Source organism: Clinocottus analis, unplaced genomic scaffold (genome assembly GCF_023055335.1).
Source record: "Clinocottus analis isolate CAN_PGR_092001 unplaced genomic scaffold, fCliAna1.0.p SCAF_8, whole genome shotgun sequence".
In the NCBI taxonomy this organism is placed as follows: Eukaryota; Metazoa; Chordata; class Actinopteri; order Perciformes; family Cottidae; genus Clinocottus; species Clinocottus analis.
In genome coordinates, this window is record NW_027176240.1 from 20,980,287 (window position 1) to 20,999,859 (window position 19,573).

General features: G+C 44.5%; 1 protein-coding gene across 6 annotated transcripts in view; it reads right to left on the minus strand.

Annotated features, from left to right (window-relative positions):
- Positions 1–4,584: 4,584 nt before the first annotated feature.
- The window catches only part of ltbp1 (latent transforming growth factor beta binding protein 1), an 83,812-nt gene continuing 68,823 nt past the window's right edge, over positions 4,585–19,573 (minus strand). For all 6 annotated transcript variants that reach the window (XM_068567490.1, XM_068567489.1, XM_068567487.1 and 3 more), the window contains 13 exons: positions 19,424–19,546; positions 18,356–18,481; positions 18,143–18,271; positions 17,353–17,481; positions 13,483–13,620; positions 12,822–12,983; positions 12,323–12,409; positions 11,150–11,278; positions 10,874–11,014; positions 9,832–10,008; positions 8,663–8,815; positions 6,984–7,133; positions 4,585–6,900 (listed from right to left, as the gene is read on the minus strand). In XM_068567490.1, coding sequence (XP_068423591.1) covers positions 6,704–6,900; positions 6,984–7,133; positions 8,663–8,815; positions 9,832–10,008; positions 10,874–11,014; positions 11,150–11,278; positions 12,323–12,409; positions 12,822–12,983; positions 13,483–13,620; positions 17,353–17,481; positions 18,143–18,271; positions 18,356–18,481; positions 19,424–19,546 — 1,841 coding nt within the window. In that variant the 3' untranslated portion in view covers positions 4,585–6,703. The remainder of the gene's footprint in view (positions 6,901–6,983; positions 7,134–8,662; positions 8,816–9,831; positions 10,009–10,873; positions 11,015–11,149; positions 11,279–12,322; positions 12,410–12,821; positions 12,984–13,482; positions 13,621–17,352; positions 17,482–18,142; positions 18,272–18,355; positions 18,482–19,423; positions 19,547–19,573) is intronic.

Below are 19,573 nucleotides of genomic sequence, written 5' to 3' on the forward strand. Positions count from 1 at the left end.
TTTTTCAAATGTTTTCTGAGAGTTATTTTTACATTTTCACAAGTAGGGTGGAGGAAATGTGTGTGTGTGTGTGTGTGTACTTGCTATCTTTGTGCAAAGATAGCTGTACAAGTTTTTGAACACCAGAGTGAGGACATTTCTGAAAGGTTTTCAGATTGAGGTAAATGAGGTTTAGATTAAGGAATGCATTATATAAATGTCCTCACAAGTACTAGGTTGTAGTTGTGTGTGTGTGTGCGTGTGTGTGTCCACATTGTTGCTCTCTGCTTGTGTAAGAGGGTCAACCCATCCCATATTCCTCTCTAATGACGTTGTACACATTGTTTTGTCTCTCATAGCTTCTAAAAATGTCTGCCTCAACAAAAACACTGAGTGCACATCCTGCTGCCCGGCTGGACAAAAAGAATTGAACTCCAACTTGTATTGTCTCTCACACTTTTCCCCCACAAAGGGCCGCAGAGAGACGCTGGAGTTCAGCATCATTTACAGTAATTAAAGGTCAAAGGAGACAAGTTGGTAGATTTCCTGAGTGATGAATTGGGTCATGTGTACGTGACACACAACCCCGATGTTACAGCGTCGTTAGTGGGCGTGTACGGTGGAATGGGGACATGTCGTACAGCCTCCCATAACAAATGCATTGACCCGACTGTGCTGAAGATGCTCTATCCCAATCTAAACTTTGAAGGACTGCCAGCCGTCCTGGAGGTAAAGGAGCGCTCTGCATGGTGACTGCAGCGCTGCTTCTAGTAGTCTGAGTTAGTTTCAGCAAGCGGGCACTGAGCAGCGTCGCCCTTCAACCAGAGGATTTTGGCTTCAACGTACATTCACTGTGAACAGAAGACAGTGATTCCAAAATGTGCTTTTTAAACATCGTTATTGTTTAAGTAGTAATTACACAACAGCACCGTCAGCTAATATTAGTTCAAGTTTACCTTTTTTAATTTAATGTGAATAATAAAGACAATGAATGTAACTCTGTCCCTACAACGGAAGTTTAATACTTAGTTTCCTTCATCACACACCTTACGACTAAACATGGACAAAGAAGGAGTGGATTGTCCCTCACAGGGACCCTTACTACAGAACATGGACCAAAGAAGGAGTGGTTTGTCCCTCACAGGGACCCTTACTACTGAACATAGACCAAAGAAGGAGTGGTTTGTCCCTCACAGGGACCCTTACTACTGAACATGGACCAAAGAAGGAGTGGTTTGTCCCTCACAGGGACCCTTACTACTGAACATAGACCAAAGAAGGAGTGGTTTGTCCCTCACAGGGACCCTTACTACTGAACATGGACAAAGAAGGAGTGGTTTGTCCCTCACAGGGACCCTTACTACTGAACATAGACCAAAGAAGGAGTGGTTTGTCCCTCACAGGGACCCTTACTACTGAACATGGACCAAAGAAGGAGTGGTTTGTCCCTCACAGGGACCCTTACTACTGAACACACTGTTTATGTTGTCCCTGATAAAATACTAATGTTTCTTCTGGTACCTGTTCATGAAGAAATTTCAGTTCTGATCCTTTTTATGTTAGGAACAGAAGTAAAGTTAACGCTTCTGAAATCAAAAGGATGAGACACAATTATGTGACCACAAAGTTGTGTTAAACAGACAAGCAGAACATCGTCACAATGACCAGTGATGCTACATGTTTGTGCACAGAATTCATGCTATTTGTTATAAATGTTCTTCACCATCGAACATCCACAGAAAAAGTTAAACAGCCACTGATGAGCAGTGTAGAAAGACTTCAAAACACACAAAACATACCTACTTTGTAGCAAAAGTGTTGCAAAATATGTAATATATAATGTAGAAGTACTTCTACATTACCTCCCAAATACACCTGATGGGACCAACCATCAGGACGCCTTACCTTCCTCACTGTGAGCCAGACCAGCAGTACTGCCCGATGACCTCTGCATTACTGCTGGATGACCTCTGCATTACTGCTGGATGACCTCTGCATTCCTGCTGGATGACCTCTGCATTACTGCCGGATGACCTCTGCATTACTGCTGGATGACCTCTGCATTACTGCTGGATGACCTCTGCATTACTGCTGGATGACCTCTGCATTACTGCTGGATGACCTCTGCATTACTGCTGGATGACCTCTGCATTACTGCTGGATGACCTCTGCCACGCGAGTCATAATCCTGAATGATCAGCTCTCATCTGGATCGTCACAGATTATTCAAAATGAAGTTCAAGTGCTGCAGATTAAACTCTCTGTCCCCGATAACTTCCACAAACACTCTCCCTCACTTTTTCACTCGCGGCCTATAAATAGATTCTGAGTTTACTGGAAACAAGGTTGGTGTGCAGGACAGCTCTGCAAATATCACCGAGCAGCCTTGTGACAGGGACAGGAAGAGGGGAGGAGCCGACGGACGTAATCTAATCCAGATGGAACATGCACATGTTCTTCAACTGTTGGTCTCAGAAGAGTGTACAGGTGCAATATGATAACACATATTGTAATAAGTCGTAGGCCAGACATTTTAGCTAGTCTCTCTTTGCATTGCAGCTGACTGGACATCCTCATCAGGAAACCTGAAATATAGTTCATTCTTTCTTTCAATCACAGTTTATACACACTAACTAAAGCAACAACAATAAATAAATAACACATCCTTCATATTTAAACTGCTATAACAATTGAATATGAATGAATATTGTGCACCCAACGTGTCAAACTGTTATGCTGACAACCATTTTATTTCCTCTTTAAACAGGCCAAACACACCAAATGTCCTCTAAGAAGAATTAATACAAAACATGACAGTTAAAAGCAGAGAGTCAGACTCAGTGACGAGCAAAAAAAGGTTAAAAAAGAAGTAAAAATAGATGATGAACCTTCATAAACCTGTCATAACAGTTACATCATAATACATATCGTGGACTTCTCCCTTCACAAAGCCTCTTCGGATGATCTCGCCAAAAGACAACGGGGTTCCAGAGAGAACCCGTCCATGTTCTCCAGAGAGAACCCGTCCATGTTCTCCAGAGAGAACCCGTCCATGTTCTCCAGAGAGAACCCGTCCATGTTCTCCAGAGAGAACCCGTCCATGTCTCCCTGGAGAACGTGTGTGAGCCTTTCCAATGGGAGAACACGTAGAACACTGAGAACTAGCAACAGGTGTCTGGCCAACGTAAGATTGATAACCATAAAGATCTTGGGTTCTCTTCTATCTTTGTAATACAGGCGAGGCAGCGTATGGGTTATAGAACATTATATTATGGAAGATAATTGGTTACCAATTTCAACCCTAAAGTTATGTATTTCCAGACAGAGCCCCACTGAATGCACATAGAAGCCAACATGCTGCTTACACCTCAAACACTTGTCATAGTTGTCATATTTGCTCTGAGTACTTATCTTACTTATGCAGAACACTTTATGGCATGTTGTCATAACAGCTGTCCGCTCCAGCCAAGAAGTAAATCCAGTTGAATCTGTTTCAGGACAAGAGATTCATCTTCACCTCATGCTTCAGAGATCCCCAGATATTTAAAGCCATTATGAGACAAATCCAATGGAGATGATATGATGTTATCTGGGTCTCTACTGCCTCCTAGTGGTCAGGGCAGTAGATTTACCCACAACATTGATCTCATAGCCAGAGAGTCTACCAAACACACTCATTATCTCTAGCGCAGAGGGAATTGACTGTTTAGGGTTGTGGAGAAGCAGCAATATATCATCCGCATAGAACGTAATAATATGCTCCATTTCCCCACTCTTGATACCGTGAACATGTGGGTGTATTCTACTGGGCTAGAGGTTGAACAGCAGGGTCATCGATAGCCAATGTAATTGGATTATTTAAAGCTGTTGTTACTTATTCATTTGTAGACCGCCTCCCCCCCCCCCCCAAAGCTTTTGTTTAAGTTCATAACTGTGACAATCTGATCTGAATGAAGGCGGGGCTAAAACTGGGCTAAGGTGGGGCTAAGACTGGGCTAAAACGGTGCTAAGACTGGGCTAAGATGGGGTTAAGACTGGGCTAAGGCAGGGCTAAGACGGGGCTAAAACGGTGCTAAGATAGGGTTAAGACAGGGCTAAGATTGGGCTAAGACAGGACTAAGACGGGGCTAAGACTGGGCTAAGGCGGGGCTAAGACTGGGCTAAAACGGTGCTAAGACTGGGCTAAAATGGGGTTAAGACTGGGCTAAGGCAGGGGTAAGACGGGGCTAAGACTGGGCTAAGGTGGGGCTAAGACAGGGCTAAGATTGGGCTCAGGCGGGGCTAAGACAGGGCTGAGACTGGGCTAAGGCGGGGCCAAGACTGGGCTAAGGCGGGGCTAAGACAGTACCAAGACTGGGCTAAGACAGGACTAAGACTGGGCTAAGGCGGTATTAAGACGGGGCTAAGCATCTGGGTTACATGTCTACATTACATTTCTATCATTTCAAACAAGTGGAAGATAAAAAGACATATGAATCAGAGTATAATTTATAATGACACTCTTTGTAAAAAGGCAAACGTAGTAAAACATTTAAATATTACATGACGTCTCAAACAGTAAAAAGTGAAAGGCCAGCCAATGCAAATATCACAATTTGTGGTTTATTACCAAGGGGTTTAATGTACACTATAGTATGAATTCATAGAAAAAAGCTATTTATTCATGTACAAATTACAAATACATCAGCCTCTTTTGTTTAAATGTACACAAGTTCCTCCTCTCCATCGCTGGCCCATAGCAGCTTTACAACCTGGCAAGACTTTGCAGTAAAATGCAGATAGAGAGAGAATTATGAAAAATACAAATGCATTTCAGTCCCCTCGACATATATGTTGAAGGAAGGAAGAGCGGAAGCAATACCAGGAAACTTAACGTCTTGTAGTTCTTTGTGAGACACGGGGCATTGTGTTGTGTCCCAGAAAATAAGTAGTTTTATAAAATATGAAATGCATTCGACCATTCTTACAAAACAGAGACACAATTCAACAAAAAGCGTACTCAAAAGGCTTTACATTCGCTTAGAACATCAACATGTGCATATTCAAGGATTTGGTGATTCTTTAAGGCAGTGGAGGAAGAGAGGGAGCAGACGGTGGCCTCTTCACAGAATTAAATATCCACAATCAGTGTGACTGGGTAGGAAAAAACAACTGGATCCCCCAGCACAAGTCCGCGGGGTTTGTCGATACGTTAAATGAGCAAAACGGCCTCTAACACACAAACAATACTACTTAAGAACAAAATAAGACACAACTTAGAAAAGCAACAGACAAAACATATACTTTTTTACAATGTGTTTCTACCCCACACACACAGGCGCCTGATAGCAGATTCAGTTGAATCTTCATCTCAAGTAAATGACTCGTTGTTTCATGTTGTGTGTATGTTTTACAGTGCAGAATATATGGGCTTTGATTAAGTAAGTATGTGTGTGTGTGTGTGTGTGTGTGTGTGTGTGTGTTGTATTTCTATACTTTAAGGACCAAATGTCTCCTGAAGCTCTTGAAGGCATCCCAGCTGATCTGCACCTCTTTGAGTCAAAGTAGAGTAAGATAGAGGATAAGGTTCAGGGAAAAGTTGTTTGGCTTTAATTTAGCTTGATTTTAACGATTACAATTTAAAATGAACAAAACTACAATAAACTAAAGTTGACGTGACTCAGCAGGGACTCCATCAAGTGTTGAGCTCAGTCACAAAGTGATGTTGTACTCAGGGAGGACTACAAGCGTTCATGGGGATTCGTTCTAGCTAACGTAAGAGCTAAGCTAGCTGGAGGGTTCTTCGGTGATGCCGAGCTCTTTAGCGCCATCATCAGGTGAATGTCTTTTAACGTGTCCAATTCTTTGCTTTATGACTGAATAACAAACACACAATTTAGTACTTAGGGGGGACTATAAATATGTTGCTGGAGCTTTCATGGAGTTTCTTTCTAGCTAACGTAAGAGCTAAGCTAGAAGCTTAGCTCTTTCTTTTATTCTTTTATTATATTCTCTAAATATTAATGCCCTGGATAACTTCCTTTTGACATGCTGGCATGTAACCTGCTTTTAGGCAGACATGTTGTTATTGACATGTGACGCGATGCGGCATCAAATCTCCCATCCGACTCCTGGAAAGATGGAAAGATCACAACCAAAATGTTGAACCTTTAGTTTTAACCACAGAGAGCAGAGCAGCGTCATCTGAACGTCCGTAGGCCTACAACATTTTACAGATTTTTTTTTTTTAATTCGGTCTCAACATTGGGAGTACTTTATAATATATAGGACAGGTTTAATAAAAACAAATATCCACATTGGAAAAAACTCTAAAATGATGAAAATCACAATACAACACTGAATACTAACCCCAGAGGGTCGTAGAGCAGAAGGGAAATGCAGGAAGTGAATACAAATACATCACCTGGAGATCTGGATTAGTTTTTAAATAATGTATTAAAATATGAATGATATTAATTCAAAGACAAGGTTTAAGCTTTATGTTTGATTTAGGACATTTTTAACAGTTGAAGGACACGCCCCCTGATTTTGTCATATTCCCCCAAAATCTGAAACTATCCTCACGGTCAGGTGTTTTGGAGTCGTGAGTGCTGCTGGACGCTTTAACCAAACCAGAGTTCCTCTTTAAGTTTAGTGTTGTTGCAGTGGCTGAATGTCGGTGGACGTCCTCACAAGTATAGTAATACAAGCTTGTGCGTGTGGCGTTAGTGTCTCTTGTCGCCCTCTAGTGTCTGTCCGTGCGCCCTGCGTGCGCTGATGTCTGGCGCGTCGCCGCCGCCGCCGCCGCCACGCAGTAGTTGGGTTTGTCCGAGGCGGTGAAGCCCGGCAGACACACACACTGGTAGGAGCCCGCTGTGTTGATGCACTTTGCGTTCTTACACAACGACATCCGGTTGTTGAGCTCCGAACACTCGTTCACATCTGCGGACAGAAGAGGACCAGATGTGACGGGTACTTTAAAGGTTGTGCTGTGTTTTTTTAATATGTTCCAGGAGCCGTCTTACCGACGCAGGCCATGCGGGACAGGTCCAGGGTGAAGCCGTCGAAGCAGTCGCAGGTGTAGCCCTCCTGCACGCGCACACAGCGGCCGTTCTCACAGCCGTTGAGGATGCCGCACTCCTCCGCCCGCAAGCCCTCGAAGGCCTTGAATGGATCTGCAGCCGGAAAACAAGACAAACCCACAAGCTGCCATTTAAAGCCTGTGACACCGCCATAATATTCTGTACAACCATGAAAGAAACCAACAGGGCTCCTAGCATCTGGCTCCTAGCATCTGGCTCCTAGCACCTGGCTTCTAGCACCTGGCTTCTAGCACCTGGCTTCTAGCACCTGGCTCCTAGCATCTGGCTCCTAGCATCTGGCTCCTAGCATTTGGCTTCTAGCACCTGGCTTCTAGCATCTGGCTCCTAGCATCTGGCTTCTAGCACCTGGCTTCTAGCATCTGGCTTCTAGCATCTGGCTCCTAGCATCTGGCTCCTAGCATCTGGCTTTGCATCTCAATCCCGTCCCGCTGTGACACAGCAGAGGTTTTCTGGACTCCTCTATATCCTTCCATTAAAGGAACTCTTTCTCACATGCTGTTAGTTTTATTGCCACTAGATGGCAGCAAAGCGCCGCCAAATGAAAAGCAGTCAGTGTTCATCATCAGAGAAGCTTAACCTGCATATTTAATATGATACTCAGTCATGGTTTTCTCTGTAATTCATAATCTGCTTCACTCACATACGTTTGTAGATTCACCAGTTTATTAGGTACACCAAACCCAAATAAAACGCTCGAAGCAATAAATCCATAAATCCCACTTGTAGTCCATGAAAGTTCAACTGTATATTTATTTATATATATATATATTATAGTTGGTGTTCAGAGGTCATTCTGGTATTGTGTCCACCCAATTTCTGTAATCCCTGTTTGTTGGTCAACGGAAATTTTGAGTAAGAATACACATTAACACATGGAGCATAGACTTCTATACAACCAGAGGAGTCGCCCCCTGGTGGTCAGGAGAGAGAATGCAGCTTTAACACATGGAGCATAGACTTCTATACAACCAGAGGAGTCGCCCCCTTGTGGTCAGGAGAGAAAACGCAGCTTTAACACAAGAAGCATAGACTTCTATACAACCAGAGGAGTCGCCCCTGGTGGTCAGGAGAGAGAATGCAGCTTTAGCACATGAAGCATAGACTTCTATACAACCAGAGGAGTCGCCCCCTGGTGGTCAGGAGAGAGGATGCAGCTTTAACACATGAAGCATAGACTTCTATACAACCAGAGGAGTCACCCCCTGGTGGTCAGGAGAGAGAATGCAGCTTTAACACATGAAGTATAGACTTCTATACAACCAGAGGAGTCGCCCCTGGTGGTCAGGAGAGAGAATGCAGCTTCAACACATGAAGCATAGACTTCTATACAACCAGAGGAGTCGCCCCCTGGTGGTCAGGAGAGAGAATGCAGCTTTAACACATGAAGTATAGACTTCTATACAACCAGAGGAGTCGCCCCCTGGTGGTCAGGAGAGAGGATGCAGCTTTAACACATGAAGCATAGACTTCTATACAACCAGAGGAGTCGCCCCCTGGTGGTCAGGAGAGAGAATGCAGCTTTAACACATGAAGCATAGACTTCTATACAACCACAGGAGTGGCCCCCTCCTCTGTCACGCTGAAGGAAGCGTGGTACTCACGCTCCACGCTCTCGTAGAAAGGCAGCGCCGCCTGCTGCTCGGCTGAAGGGGAATAGTCCGGACTCGCTTCGTATTCATGGACCGGGCCGGCGACGAGGGCGTCGTGACCGTACGCCCGGCGCCCGCCGAGGTTACACATGGACGCATAGTCCTCTGAGAGAGAGAGAGAGAGAGGGAGAGAGAGAGAGAGAGAGAGAGAGAGAGAGAGAGAGAGAGAGAGAGTGAGAGAATGCGTTGGATTACAAACGTCAAGAGCGGCTGAGTTTTGCAATCATGAGTCTCTGTCTAACAGTAATGTTTCACTGCTGGTGTGACAGCAGCCGCTGGCTGAAGAGAACCAACGGGCCGATAGTCTCAGTGTTCACATGCTGACCAACGGCTTTACATGACTTTTAACCAAATGTCCTTGACTTCTAACCACATTTCCTTGACTTTTAACCACATTTCCATGACTTTTAACCAAATTTTCATGACTTTAAACCAAATGTCTCTGACTTTAAACCAAATTTAATTGATTTTTAACCAAATTTCCATGATTTTTAACCAAATTCCCATTATGTTTGACCAAATTTTCATGACTTTAAACCAAATTTTCATGACTTTAAACCAAATGTCCATGATTTTTAACCAATGTTCTATGACATTTAACATATTTTCCAATTTTTCTCAAAATTTTCATGACTTAAAAAACAAATTCTCATGACTTTTAACCAAATTTTTTCGACTTTCAAACCAAATGTCCATGGCTTTTAACCAAATTTCAATTTATTTGAACCACGTTTTCATGACTTTAAACCTGTATTCCATGACTTTAAACCTAATTTTCACGACTTAAAACCAAATTTTCATGACTTTAAACGTAATTTCCATGACTTTAAATGTCCATGAGCAAACATTGTGTGAAATGTGTGTGTAAACAGTAAAAAGTGATAAAATGTCGTATTTAAACTAACAATGAGGATTCAAAGCATACAGTAAACCTTAAATGACTCAAATGAATGAGAGACAATAGTTTGATTAAAAGAATAAACATTTATATAGATGCCTGTATGTATGCTGCTGATATTTTGAGCCTCTTTCTTTTAGAAGCAGATTCATTATTTAAACTCAGCGTGAATGAACGTCATGAACATGTGTGTGTGTGTGTGTGTGTGTGTGTGTGTGTGTACCGGTGGTCCTGGGTGGACACAGGGCACAGTCCATGCCCCAGGCTTCCCCGTGCAGACAGCAGCACTCTGTGTACGTGGTCTTCCTGTCGGGGCCGAGCGGCCGCGTGCACGTCATGGAGGCTGTGACCGTCTGCCAGCAGATACCCATGTAGTCCAGCTGCTCGCCCTCGTGCTGGCCTGCACACACACACACACACACACACACACACACACACACACACGCATGCACACACACACACACAGTTTCTTTAGTTGGGTTAAAAGAAGGAAAAGACTCGCCATAAAACAGTATGATTATTTACCTCTGACTCTAATAAGTAATCCCTAATTATTTAGTATTATGATATCATTTGACAATTTTAAATGTATTAATTAATATGTGTTTTCCAGCTTTATCACATTTTCTAGCATTATTCAGTAAAATAATCTTAAGGTAATGAGTCGTAACCTTTATAGCGGTCATAACATAAACTTTATGTTTACACATAATGAGAAAACAATGTGTTGTATCTCAAAATAATAATATAATATTATTATATTATGATAATATTAATAAGTCTTTATTTCAGAAAAACTGGCTTTAAGAGGTAAATATGAGCACAATCTGTAATCCTGAGAAAACTGGACATAATACACTATTATACAGCCATAATCTGTAGAATTAGATAGATAGATAGATAGATAGATAGATAGATAGATAGATAGATAGATAGATAGATAGATATAGAGATAGATAGATAGATATAGAGATAGATAGATATAGAGATGGATGGATGGATGGATGGATGGATGGATGGATGGATGGATGGATGGATGGATGGATGGATGGATGGATAGATAGATAGATAGATAGATACATAGACACAAAATATCAGGAATGAAAAATACTATTAATTGTTAATGTAGGAAATGATACAATACATCAGCTTATAAAGTCTTAATGAAAACAAAAAACTGGTTTTGGGGCCAAAAGTTCCAGATTCTTTTTGGCTGAAACATCAGGTTTGACTCCAGAGCGTCCTGAGGGATGGAGGTCTCTTACCGGCCGCCTCCGGGACGAACACGCAGCTGTTGGAGGCGGGGTCCAGCACCATGGGGTGGGTGCAGAAGCACATGTAGGAGCCGTCTGTGTTCAGACACTGACCTCCAGCACACGCCGACTCGTCCTCACACTCATCGATGTCTGCGGCGACAAACGACAATGAAACAGACAATGAGACGGACAATAACGTCACAAACACATTCAACTCTCTTACAAAACCCTGCTTCCATAAAACACACACACACACACACACACACACACACACACAGCCCTCACCGCTGCACTCCAGCTTCACGGCGTCGTAGTCGTGTCCCGTCTTGCAGTAGCACTCGTAGCTGCCCGCGGTGTCCAGGCAGAAGCCTCCTTTGCAAACCTCCTGGCCGAACAGCGTGCACTCATCTGCGTCTGGGAGGAGGAGGAGGGTCATGTGACACCAGCGCATGGCTTTAAGAGGTAACATTATTATTATTATTATTATTAATATTATTATAGTAACGACGGAGGAACGGGGGTCACCGCGCTGTGGCTCTGTGTGGGGAAGCTGTCAGGTTAACACTCATTCATGTAGCATTCAAGTTGCATTCATGTAGCATTGAAGTTGCATTCATGTAGCATTCATGTAGCATTCAAGTTGCATTCATGTAGCATTCAAGTTGCATTCAAGTAGCATTCATGTTGCATTCATGTAGCATTCAAGTTGCATTCATGTAGCATTCATGTTGCATTCATGTAGCATTCATGTAGCATTCAAGTTGCATTCATGTAGCATTCATGTAGCATTCAAGTTGCATTCATGTAGCATTCATGTAGCATTCAGGTTGCATTCATGTAGCATTCATGTAGCATTCAAGTTGCATTCATGTAGCATTCAAGTTGCATTCATGTAGCATTCATGTAGCATTCAAGTTGCATTCATGTAGCATTCATGTAGCATTCAAGTTGCATTCATGTCGCATTCATGTAGCATTCATGTAGCATTCATGTAGCATTCAAGTTGCATTCATGTAGCATTCATGTCGCATTTATGTAGCATTCATGTAGCATTCAAGTTGCATTCATGTAGCGTTCATGTAGCATTCAAGTTGCATTCATGTTGCATTCATGTAGCATTCATGTTGCATTCATGTAGCATTCATGTAGCATTGACACACAGAGGGGACATGGAGCATCATCCATCCTCATATCTATGGAGGACTTAAAATGACTGAAGTATAAAGATATAAATAAATAAATGAATAAATACAGGAAGAAGTAAATCAAATCTTAAATAAATGTATAAATGATTTGCTCATTTGCATATAATGACACATAAATACAGCCATAAATAAATGAATAAATACATAAATGTAGAAATAGATGTATTTAATGATGTCCTGTTTAGGTGTAACTCATATTCATATATTCCTGTATTTAGGTTTTATCTCTGAGGTGACGTGCAGCTTGTCTCACCTTTGTAGCTGTCGGATGCGGCTCCGTACAGTGAGTCTCCACTGGGGAGAAAACCTCTTCCAGACGGACACATCTCATTGAACTGGTCTGAAGAGGGACCACAGGAGGTTTGAGGTTAACAGTGACCTGTGTGTGTGTGTGTGTGTGTGTGTGTGTGTGTTTGCATACCTACAGTACACACTGCCGTTTAACGTCAACACACAGTTCCAACAACAACACAACATTTACCAGTTAGACGACATCAGAGGAGGAACAGCTTGATACCAACATGCAGAGCGGGTCAAAAGCATAAGTTAGCTTAGCTTAGCATTAAATCTGGGTGTTGGTACTCGATACCTTTAAGGCACGGACCAAAATAACCCGACACCAAGTTGTATCGTAACTTCTCCAGACCAAACATACCAGCAATCTCTCCTCTTTGAGCCAAGATCTACACATAACTACCATCTACTTTACGAACGGTGCGTTTTGAAGCTGGTGCTACCCTCCTGCAACTCACCTGTGCCGTTGACAGGACAGGGATGCACCTCACAGTTGTCCCCCCATCCGGCTCCCAGGGTGCAGCAGCACTCCTGCAGGGTGACATGGCTGATCAGCACACTCTCACACAGGTTCTCATCGTTCAGACGATAGTAGCACTCTTTACGCTCCACTGGCGACACTGAAAGATGAATACACAGCAGGGGGGGAGGGGGGAGGAGGGGTCAGACAGGAAGTGCAGTGTGTGCAGGTCAGTGTGAGTTAATCAGAACAAATCACTGTGCAGCCTGATGACACACCTGATGTACTAAAGCTCCTGGTCTACACTGTCCATGTCGTTCTTCCTTGGTGTGACCGAAGCTCCTCAAAAGCTCGTTGGAGATGTTGACCAATGAACTTTAAAAGGGCGTGGCCCTACACATCGCTGGCCCCCCTTTACCACGCAACCTTTGGGCCGTTCGCCAGAAAACTTGCAGGATATGTCCCAAAAATGTCTGATTCAAGGGGTCAAATCCAACCGCTACGTCATTCTGGAGCCCCTGGAGGTGTAAACGCTCGATATTTTGATGCAATGTCATACGTTCACCCTCCTAGAGGACGTCTGTGGACCTGAATGTACTGAGGTACACACCCTGAAGGACTCATGGTCTCAGTCACATGTCCTGTGTACAGAAGCTCACCTGTGGGAAGCGGCTCACACTTGGCGATCATGACGTTGTAGTCCTGGCCGCCGGGACACACGCAGAGGAAGGAGCCGTCCACGTTCACACACTGCGCCTCGCCACACACACTGCTCAGCATCTCACACTCGTTCACGTCTGTGGAGAAGGAACAGAGGGAACATGTTGGTCCATGTTATTTTGCATGAGCTCGGTTATTAAACCTCTTCACAACCACGCGTGTGAGAGTATCACGGCGTGGTGCGTTGTAAGTTGTCTCAGTGACATGTTGAGTTGCACGTCGTGACGTCACAAGAAATGGCGCAGACATCTGGGTATTTTCTTGTATTTAAATTCACGAGCATGTCCTGCAGTGTTCAGCTCAGTGTGGTGATGCTCAGCGCTCGACTCCACAGTTGTGAGTGACTCAATGTGCGCTAAAGCCAGAAACTGTTTGCCAATCAATGTTTTTTTGTTGCACGTTTTTGTCTGTTGTAAGCAAAATGCATTTGGTTAGTTTTGTTGTACGGTGCTTTTATTTTGAAGGCGAAAAATACGGTTAAACCGGAAGTCGGATTGCGCCGTCTTACGGCGAAATTTAAGTTTATAGCGGTCGATGTGGAGGAGTGGCGTTCAGACACAATCAGTTTGATTCTTTATCAGGATCAGCTGACATGAGTTTGCTTCTCGGTCCCGCTGAAGGAAACCTGGAGAGAAAGATGAATCTATTGGACTTCAATAGAGACACTTTGTGTTTGACCAATGGGAAGTCTGGCTGCCGTCTCCACAGGAAGCATCTGGACATCTCTGTGAGGTCACTGTCTCTTCCTCAACTGAAGACAAAATAAAAATGTCTCCCACGGGTTCCACCTTGGAAACAGTGGATGAGGACAAAGAGTTCTGTTGAAATGTCTTTCATGCTTTATTTATTGTAACTCAAACGCTGCGAGTCCTGAGAGAAGAGCATCGTCACCGACAATGACGATATCTCTCCTTCTAATCCACTTCATGATTATCATTTTTCAATGAAAGACTCCACCGCGTGCCGACGCGAATATCTTTGCAACACGCTTTCAACATGCTGGCTGAGCGACGTGTGAACGACCAGCAGACCAAGCAACTTGGTCGTTGCTCAATGTTGCAGAGAGATTGCTTGAGTTGCTGCAGTTAACAGCTGCTGCGCCAAATAATAAAGATATCAGCAACGCAACTACTGAGAGTACCTGGAGGGGTTGAAAAAGATGGAGAGATGGAGAGAGAGAGAGAGGGAGAGAGGGATGAGAGGGAGATCACAGGGGGAGAAGACAAGATGTAGGGAGGAGAGAGGGATGAGAGGGAGAAGACAAGATGTAGGGAGGAGAGAGGGATGAGAGGGAGAAGACAAGATGTAGGGAGGAGAGAGGGAGGAGAGGGAGAAGACAAGATGTAGGGAGGAGAGAGGGATGAGAGGGAGAAGACAAGATGTAGGGAGGAGAGAGGGATGAGAGGGAGAAGACAAGATGTAGGGAGGAGAGAGGGAGGAGAGGGAGAAGACAAGATGTAGGGAGGAGAGAGGGATGAGAGGGAGAAGACAAGATGTAGGGAGGAGAGAGGGATGAGAGGGAGAAGACAAGATGTAGGGAGGAGAGAGGGAGGAGAGGGAGAAGACAAGATGTAGGGAGGAGAGAGGGATGAGAGGGAGAAGACAAGATGTAGGGAGGAGAGAGGGAGGAGAGGGGGAAGACAAGATGTAGGGAGGAGAGAGGGATGAGAGGGAGAAGACAAGATGTAGGGAGGAGAGAGGGATGAGAGGGAGAAGACAAGATGTAGGGAGGAGAGAGGGATGAGAGGGAGAAGACAAGATGTAGGGAGGAGAGAGGGATGAGAGGGAGAAGACAAGATGTAGGGAGGAGAGAGGGAGGAGAGGGAGAAGACAAGATGTAGGGAGGAGAGAGGGAGGAGAGGGAGAAGACAAGATGTAGGGAGGAGAGAGGGAGGAGAGGGAGAAGACAAGATGTAGGGAGGAGAGAGGGATGAGAGGGAGAAGACAAGATGTAGGGAGGAGAGAGGGATGAGAGGGGGAAGACAAGATGTAGGGAGGAGAGAGGGAGGAGCAGGAAGAGGAAACCAGACACACTTGGCTGATAAGAGCAATAGATGCAGGAAGGAAGACAGAGAGACGGCACATTCTGAATGCTAGTGGTACACCACCTCTCTTGGTTTTCAAGCAGTGTGTGTGTGTGTGTGTGTGTGTGTGTGTGTGTGTGTGTGTGTGTGTGTGTGTCTGTGTGTGTGTGTATAAGTGAGTCCATCTGTGAGCCATCGTACAGTGATGGTCTGGCAGTGAACAGGAGGCAGCTGGCTGGACGGACCCAGCAGCCCTGCCAGAGGACGGATGGAGGTGTGTGTGAGTGTGTGTGAAGGACCGTATGGAGGTGTGTGTGAATGTGTGTGAGTGTGTGTGAAGGACCGTATGGAGGTGTGTGTGAAGGACCGTATGGAGGTGTGTGTGAATGTGTGTGAGTGTGTGTGAAGGACCGTATGGAGGTGTGTGTGAAGGACCGTATGGAGGTGTGTGTGAAGGACCGTATGGAGGTGTGTGTGAAGGACCGTATGGAGGTGTGTGTGAGTGTGTGTGAAGGACCGTATGGAGGTGTGTGTGAAGGACCGTATGGAGGTGTGTGTGAAGGACCGTATGGAGGTGTGTGTGAGTGTGTGTGAAGGACCGTATGGAGGTGTGTGTGAAGGACCGTATGGAGGTGTGTGTGAAGGACCGTATGGAGGTGTGTGCTCATGTGTGCTCATGTGTCTGCATGTTGTGTAGCTGGTCACTGGGAGCGTGAGAGGGGAAGTGATCCATCAGGGATCAGCTTCCTGTTGACTAGATGGAAGCTACAGGGAACCAGTTAGCACTGGGAACCAGCAGCACCCATCAGACTCAGTCCAAGCCAGACCTCTTTGTGTTTAGCATCAGTTCCACGTATTCCTCATGTACGCCTGCAGTACTTGGCTTTCAAAGATGATATAGTTGAAATATTTCAACGTGCGCTTCATGTTCTCACGTTTGTGGGACTTCCTCAACAAGTTTAACCCAGAAATAGTTGTTAATGTTTCATGATCGATAGCGGGAACGAAAACTGTTTTACAGGAACGTGACCGGGTCAGTTTAGGTTAGCTAGTGAGGCTATGTGCTGCTAGCTACAGGAACGTGACCGGGTCAGTTTAGGTTAGCTAGTGAGGCTATGTGCTGCTAGCTACAGGAACGTGACCGGGTCAGTTTAGGTTAGCTAGTGAGGCTATGTGCTGCTAGCTACAGGAACGTGACCGGGTCAGTTTAGGTTAGCTAGTGAGGCTATGTGCTGGTACCTTGGGCTAACGTAGACGCGCCCCATTAACCACATGAAGTCCAGCGAGTAAAATCAGATGAATATTATATATATATATATATATATATATATATATATATATATATATATATATATATATATATATATATATTTATTTATTAACAATATAGTGAAGCGTTACGGCCGCACGAAAGTGCCGGCGAGGTTTTTGAGGTTACAGAGTTTATGTAATTACATAATCTTAACGGTAAGTTTATTTGTTTCTGTTGGGGTAGAACTCTTCCCACAATGCTTTGCTGTATTTCAGAAATGTAAATAAAGTAAATCAACGTTGTGGTTCTGGAGATCCAGTAGGAAACATCACTGGATCATTTCCTTGTCTGATAACGGGCGCTGCGGGGGTTCGAGGTGCATCGGGACTAAAACACAAAAACTGACATACATTCGGTTTTATTTCTCTTCTTTGCAGACTAACACACCAGAACTTGACGGTACGCAAACGATTCAAAGGTGCAAATACACAATGACACAATAAACCACAGGACACCAAAAGCTCAACACTCACCCACACAGTCCTGGCCGTCCTGGGACTCCTGGTAGCCCTGCTCACAGAGGCACTGGAAGGACCCCAGCCGGTTCTCACAGAAGCCCCGAGGGCCACACAGCGTCTCATTGAGCCCACACTCGTCAATATCTGGAGGTCACAGAAAGACAAGGAAGGTCACATGCTGTTTCCTGGACGTGATTTGTTCCGTCGTTTCCTTTCTAATATTACAGCCTCTCGGTTATCTGACTCGAACGTCTTATTTTGTTGAGATGTTGTCGTCGTGAGACACTCTGGTGGATCAACGTCTGCTTCCTTCCACAGCGATCAGGGTCGGGACACGACAGGTTCAAACAGGATGCTTCTGGTGTGAAACGTTGTAAATGAGACGAGGACGAACTGTTTCATTAACACACACACACACACACACACACACACTCTCGCATAAATCAGCAGAGAGCAACACGTATCCCTCCTCGTCTAGACAGCCAGCTCAAAGGCTCCCGTCTGTTTCTTTTCCTCTTATTTCTTTTCTTTTCTCCGTTTTTTTCTTCGACAGGAAATGACATTAAAACAGCTCTGGCTCAGGAGCCGGGACTCCTGCCACGACGGAGCCAAGAGGGGCAGCACGAATGTGGAGGAACTGGAAGACTTCTTTCACTTCTTGCTCTCTTAGGGAAGCGATGGAGGGATGAACACAGAGATGCAGAGCAGGACACACATTAAAGAAAGAATATCAAAAGTAGAGAAGTCCTCCATCACAGGAGCGCCTGTGTGTGTGTGTGTGTGTGTGTGTTGCAGTGCATCTCACCATCACAAGAGGGCGTGTTGAAGCTGGCGGTGAAGCCGCTCTCACACACACACAGGTAGGAGCCCTCTGTGTTCAGACAGTCTCCGTGGGGCGAGCAGAGCTCTGGATCCTCCACACACTCGTCCACGTCTGGGAGGAGAGAGACAGGAATGCACTGAGCGCTCTCTGTGTGTGTGTGTGTGTGTGTGTGTGTGTGTGTGTGTGTGTGGGTACCTCTGCAGCGGGTCCCGTTGACCTGCCGGTAGCCCTGCGGGCAGCTGCAGGTGAAGGAGCCCATGTTGTTCACACACTGCCCCACGGCCTCGCAGGGCCGCAGCTCCTCCACACACTCGTCCACATCTGGAACGAACATCATTCTTCAGTTGAATCATATTTAGAGATTCACGTTACTTGAGGGACGCTTGTCGTTGTTGACGTCATCAGAAAGTGCCGTGACGAAGAAATATTTACTTACAGCACCAAATGATGGGAATGTATTCATGCGGAAAACTATTTGAATGAAAGCAAGTGGATGTTTTTCCTTTAAAGTCGGAACAATAATCTTATAATTATATAATAATGTGTTAATTACATTTCTCAGTTTCCCTTCATGAGACTCTTTTCATGGACACATGTTAAGGACATGATGACAAAGCATTAAAATAAATCTATCTATGTTATTTATGTTTTTTTATACAATTGAATTGTTTTATTTATTAAAATCCCTCTTTGACAGTTCACATTTTTTTCTTTAAACATTTTCATAATATTTTCACCATTTTTTTATTAATAATTTACATGTCAATTGATGGAATTAAAGATAATTTACTGTATTTGTTTACGGATTAATAAATCCATTTGTAAATTATTTATTTATTGACCAAAAGATCAATAATTTAAATGCTTAACAACCATTTTTCTGACACTGTTGGCGTCTTTTGTTTGATTCATTATGACACTGACATTAAGCTAATAACACAGACTGTTACATTTATGAAGTCATTCATGATAATCTGCCTCCTCTCTCTACAGTGATGATTTATGAGAACGACGCTGCGTCCATCGTAATCAAACCCACGTCTTCCATCAGAAACTAATTACAACCACAATGCAGAAATATATCACACGTTTATGTGTTCAACATCTGCAGCAAAAACAGACAGAAGGAGGCGGGGCTACAGGACCTGCAAATGAAGTCATGTATTTCATGGTAAATATTCAATAACCACAGTTTGTCCCTCCCGTGACGTGGCGTGGCGGTGTGTGTGTGTCCAGCAGTGACAGCGCTTCACAGCATCGTACCGTCACAGTCGTCTCCGACTGCAGACGCCCTGAAGCCGGGTCCGCACTGGCACCGGAAGGACCCGTCAGTGTTCTGGCATTGTCCTCTGGTGCAGACCCGCTGGTCCTCACACTCGTCTACATCTGAAGAAACACACACAATGGACCCAC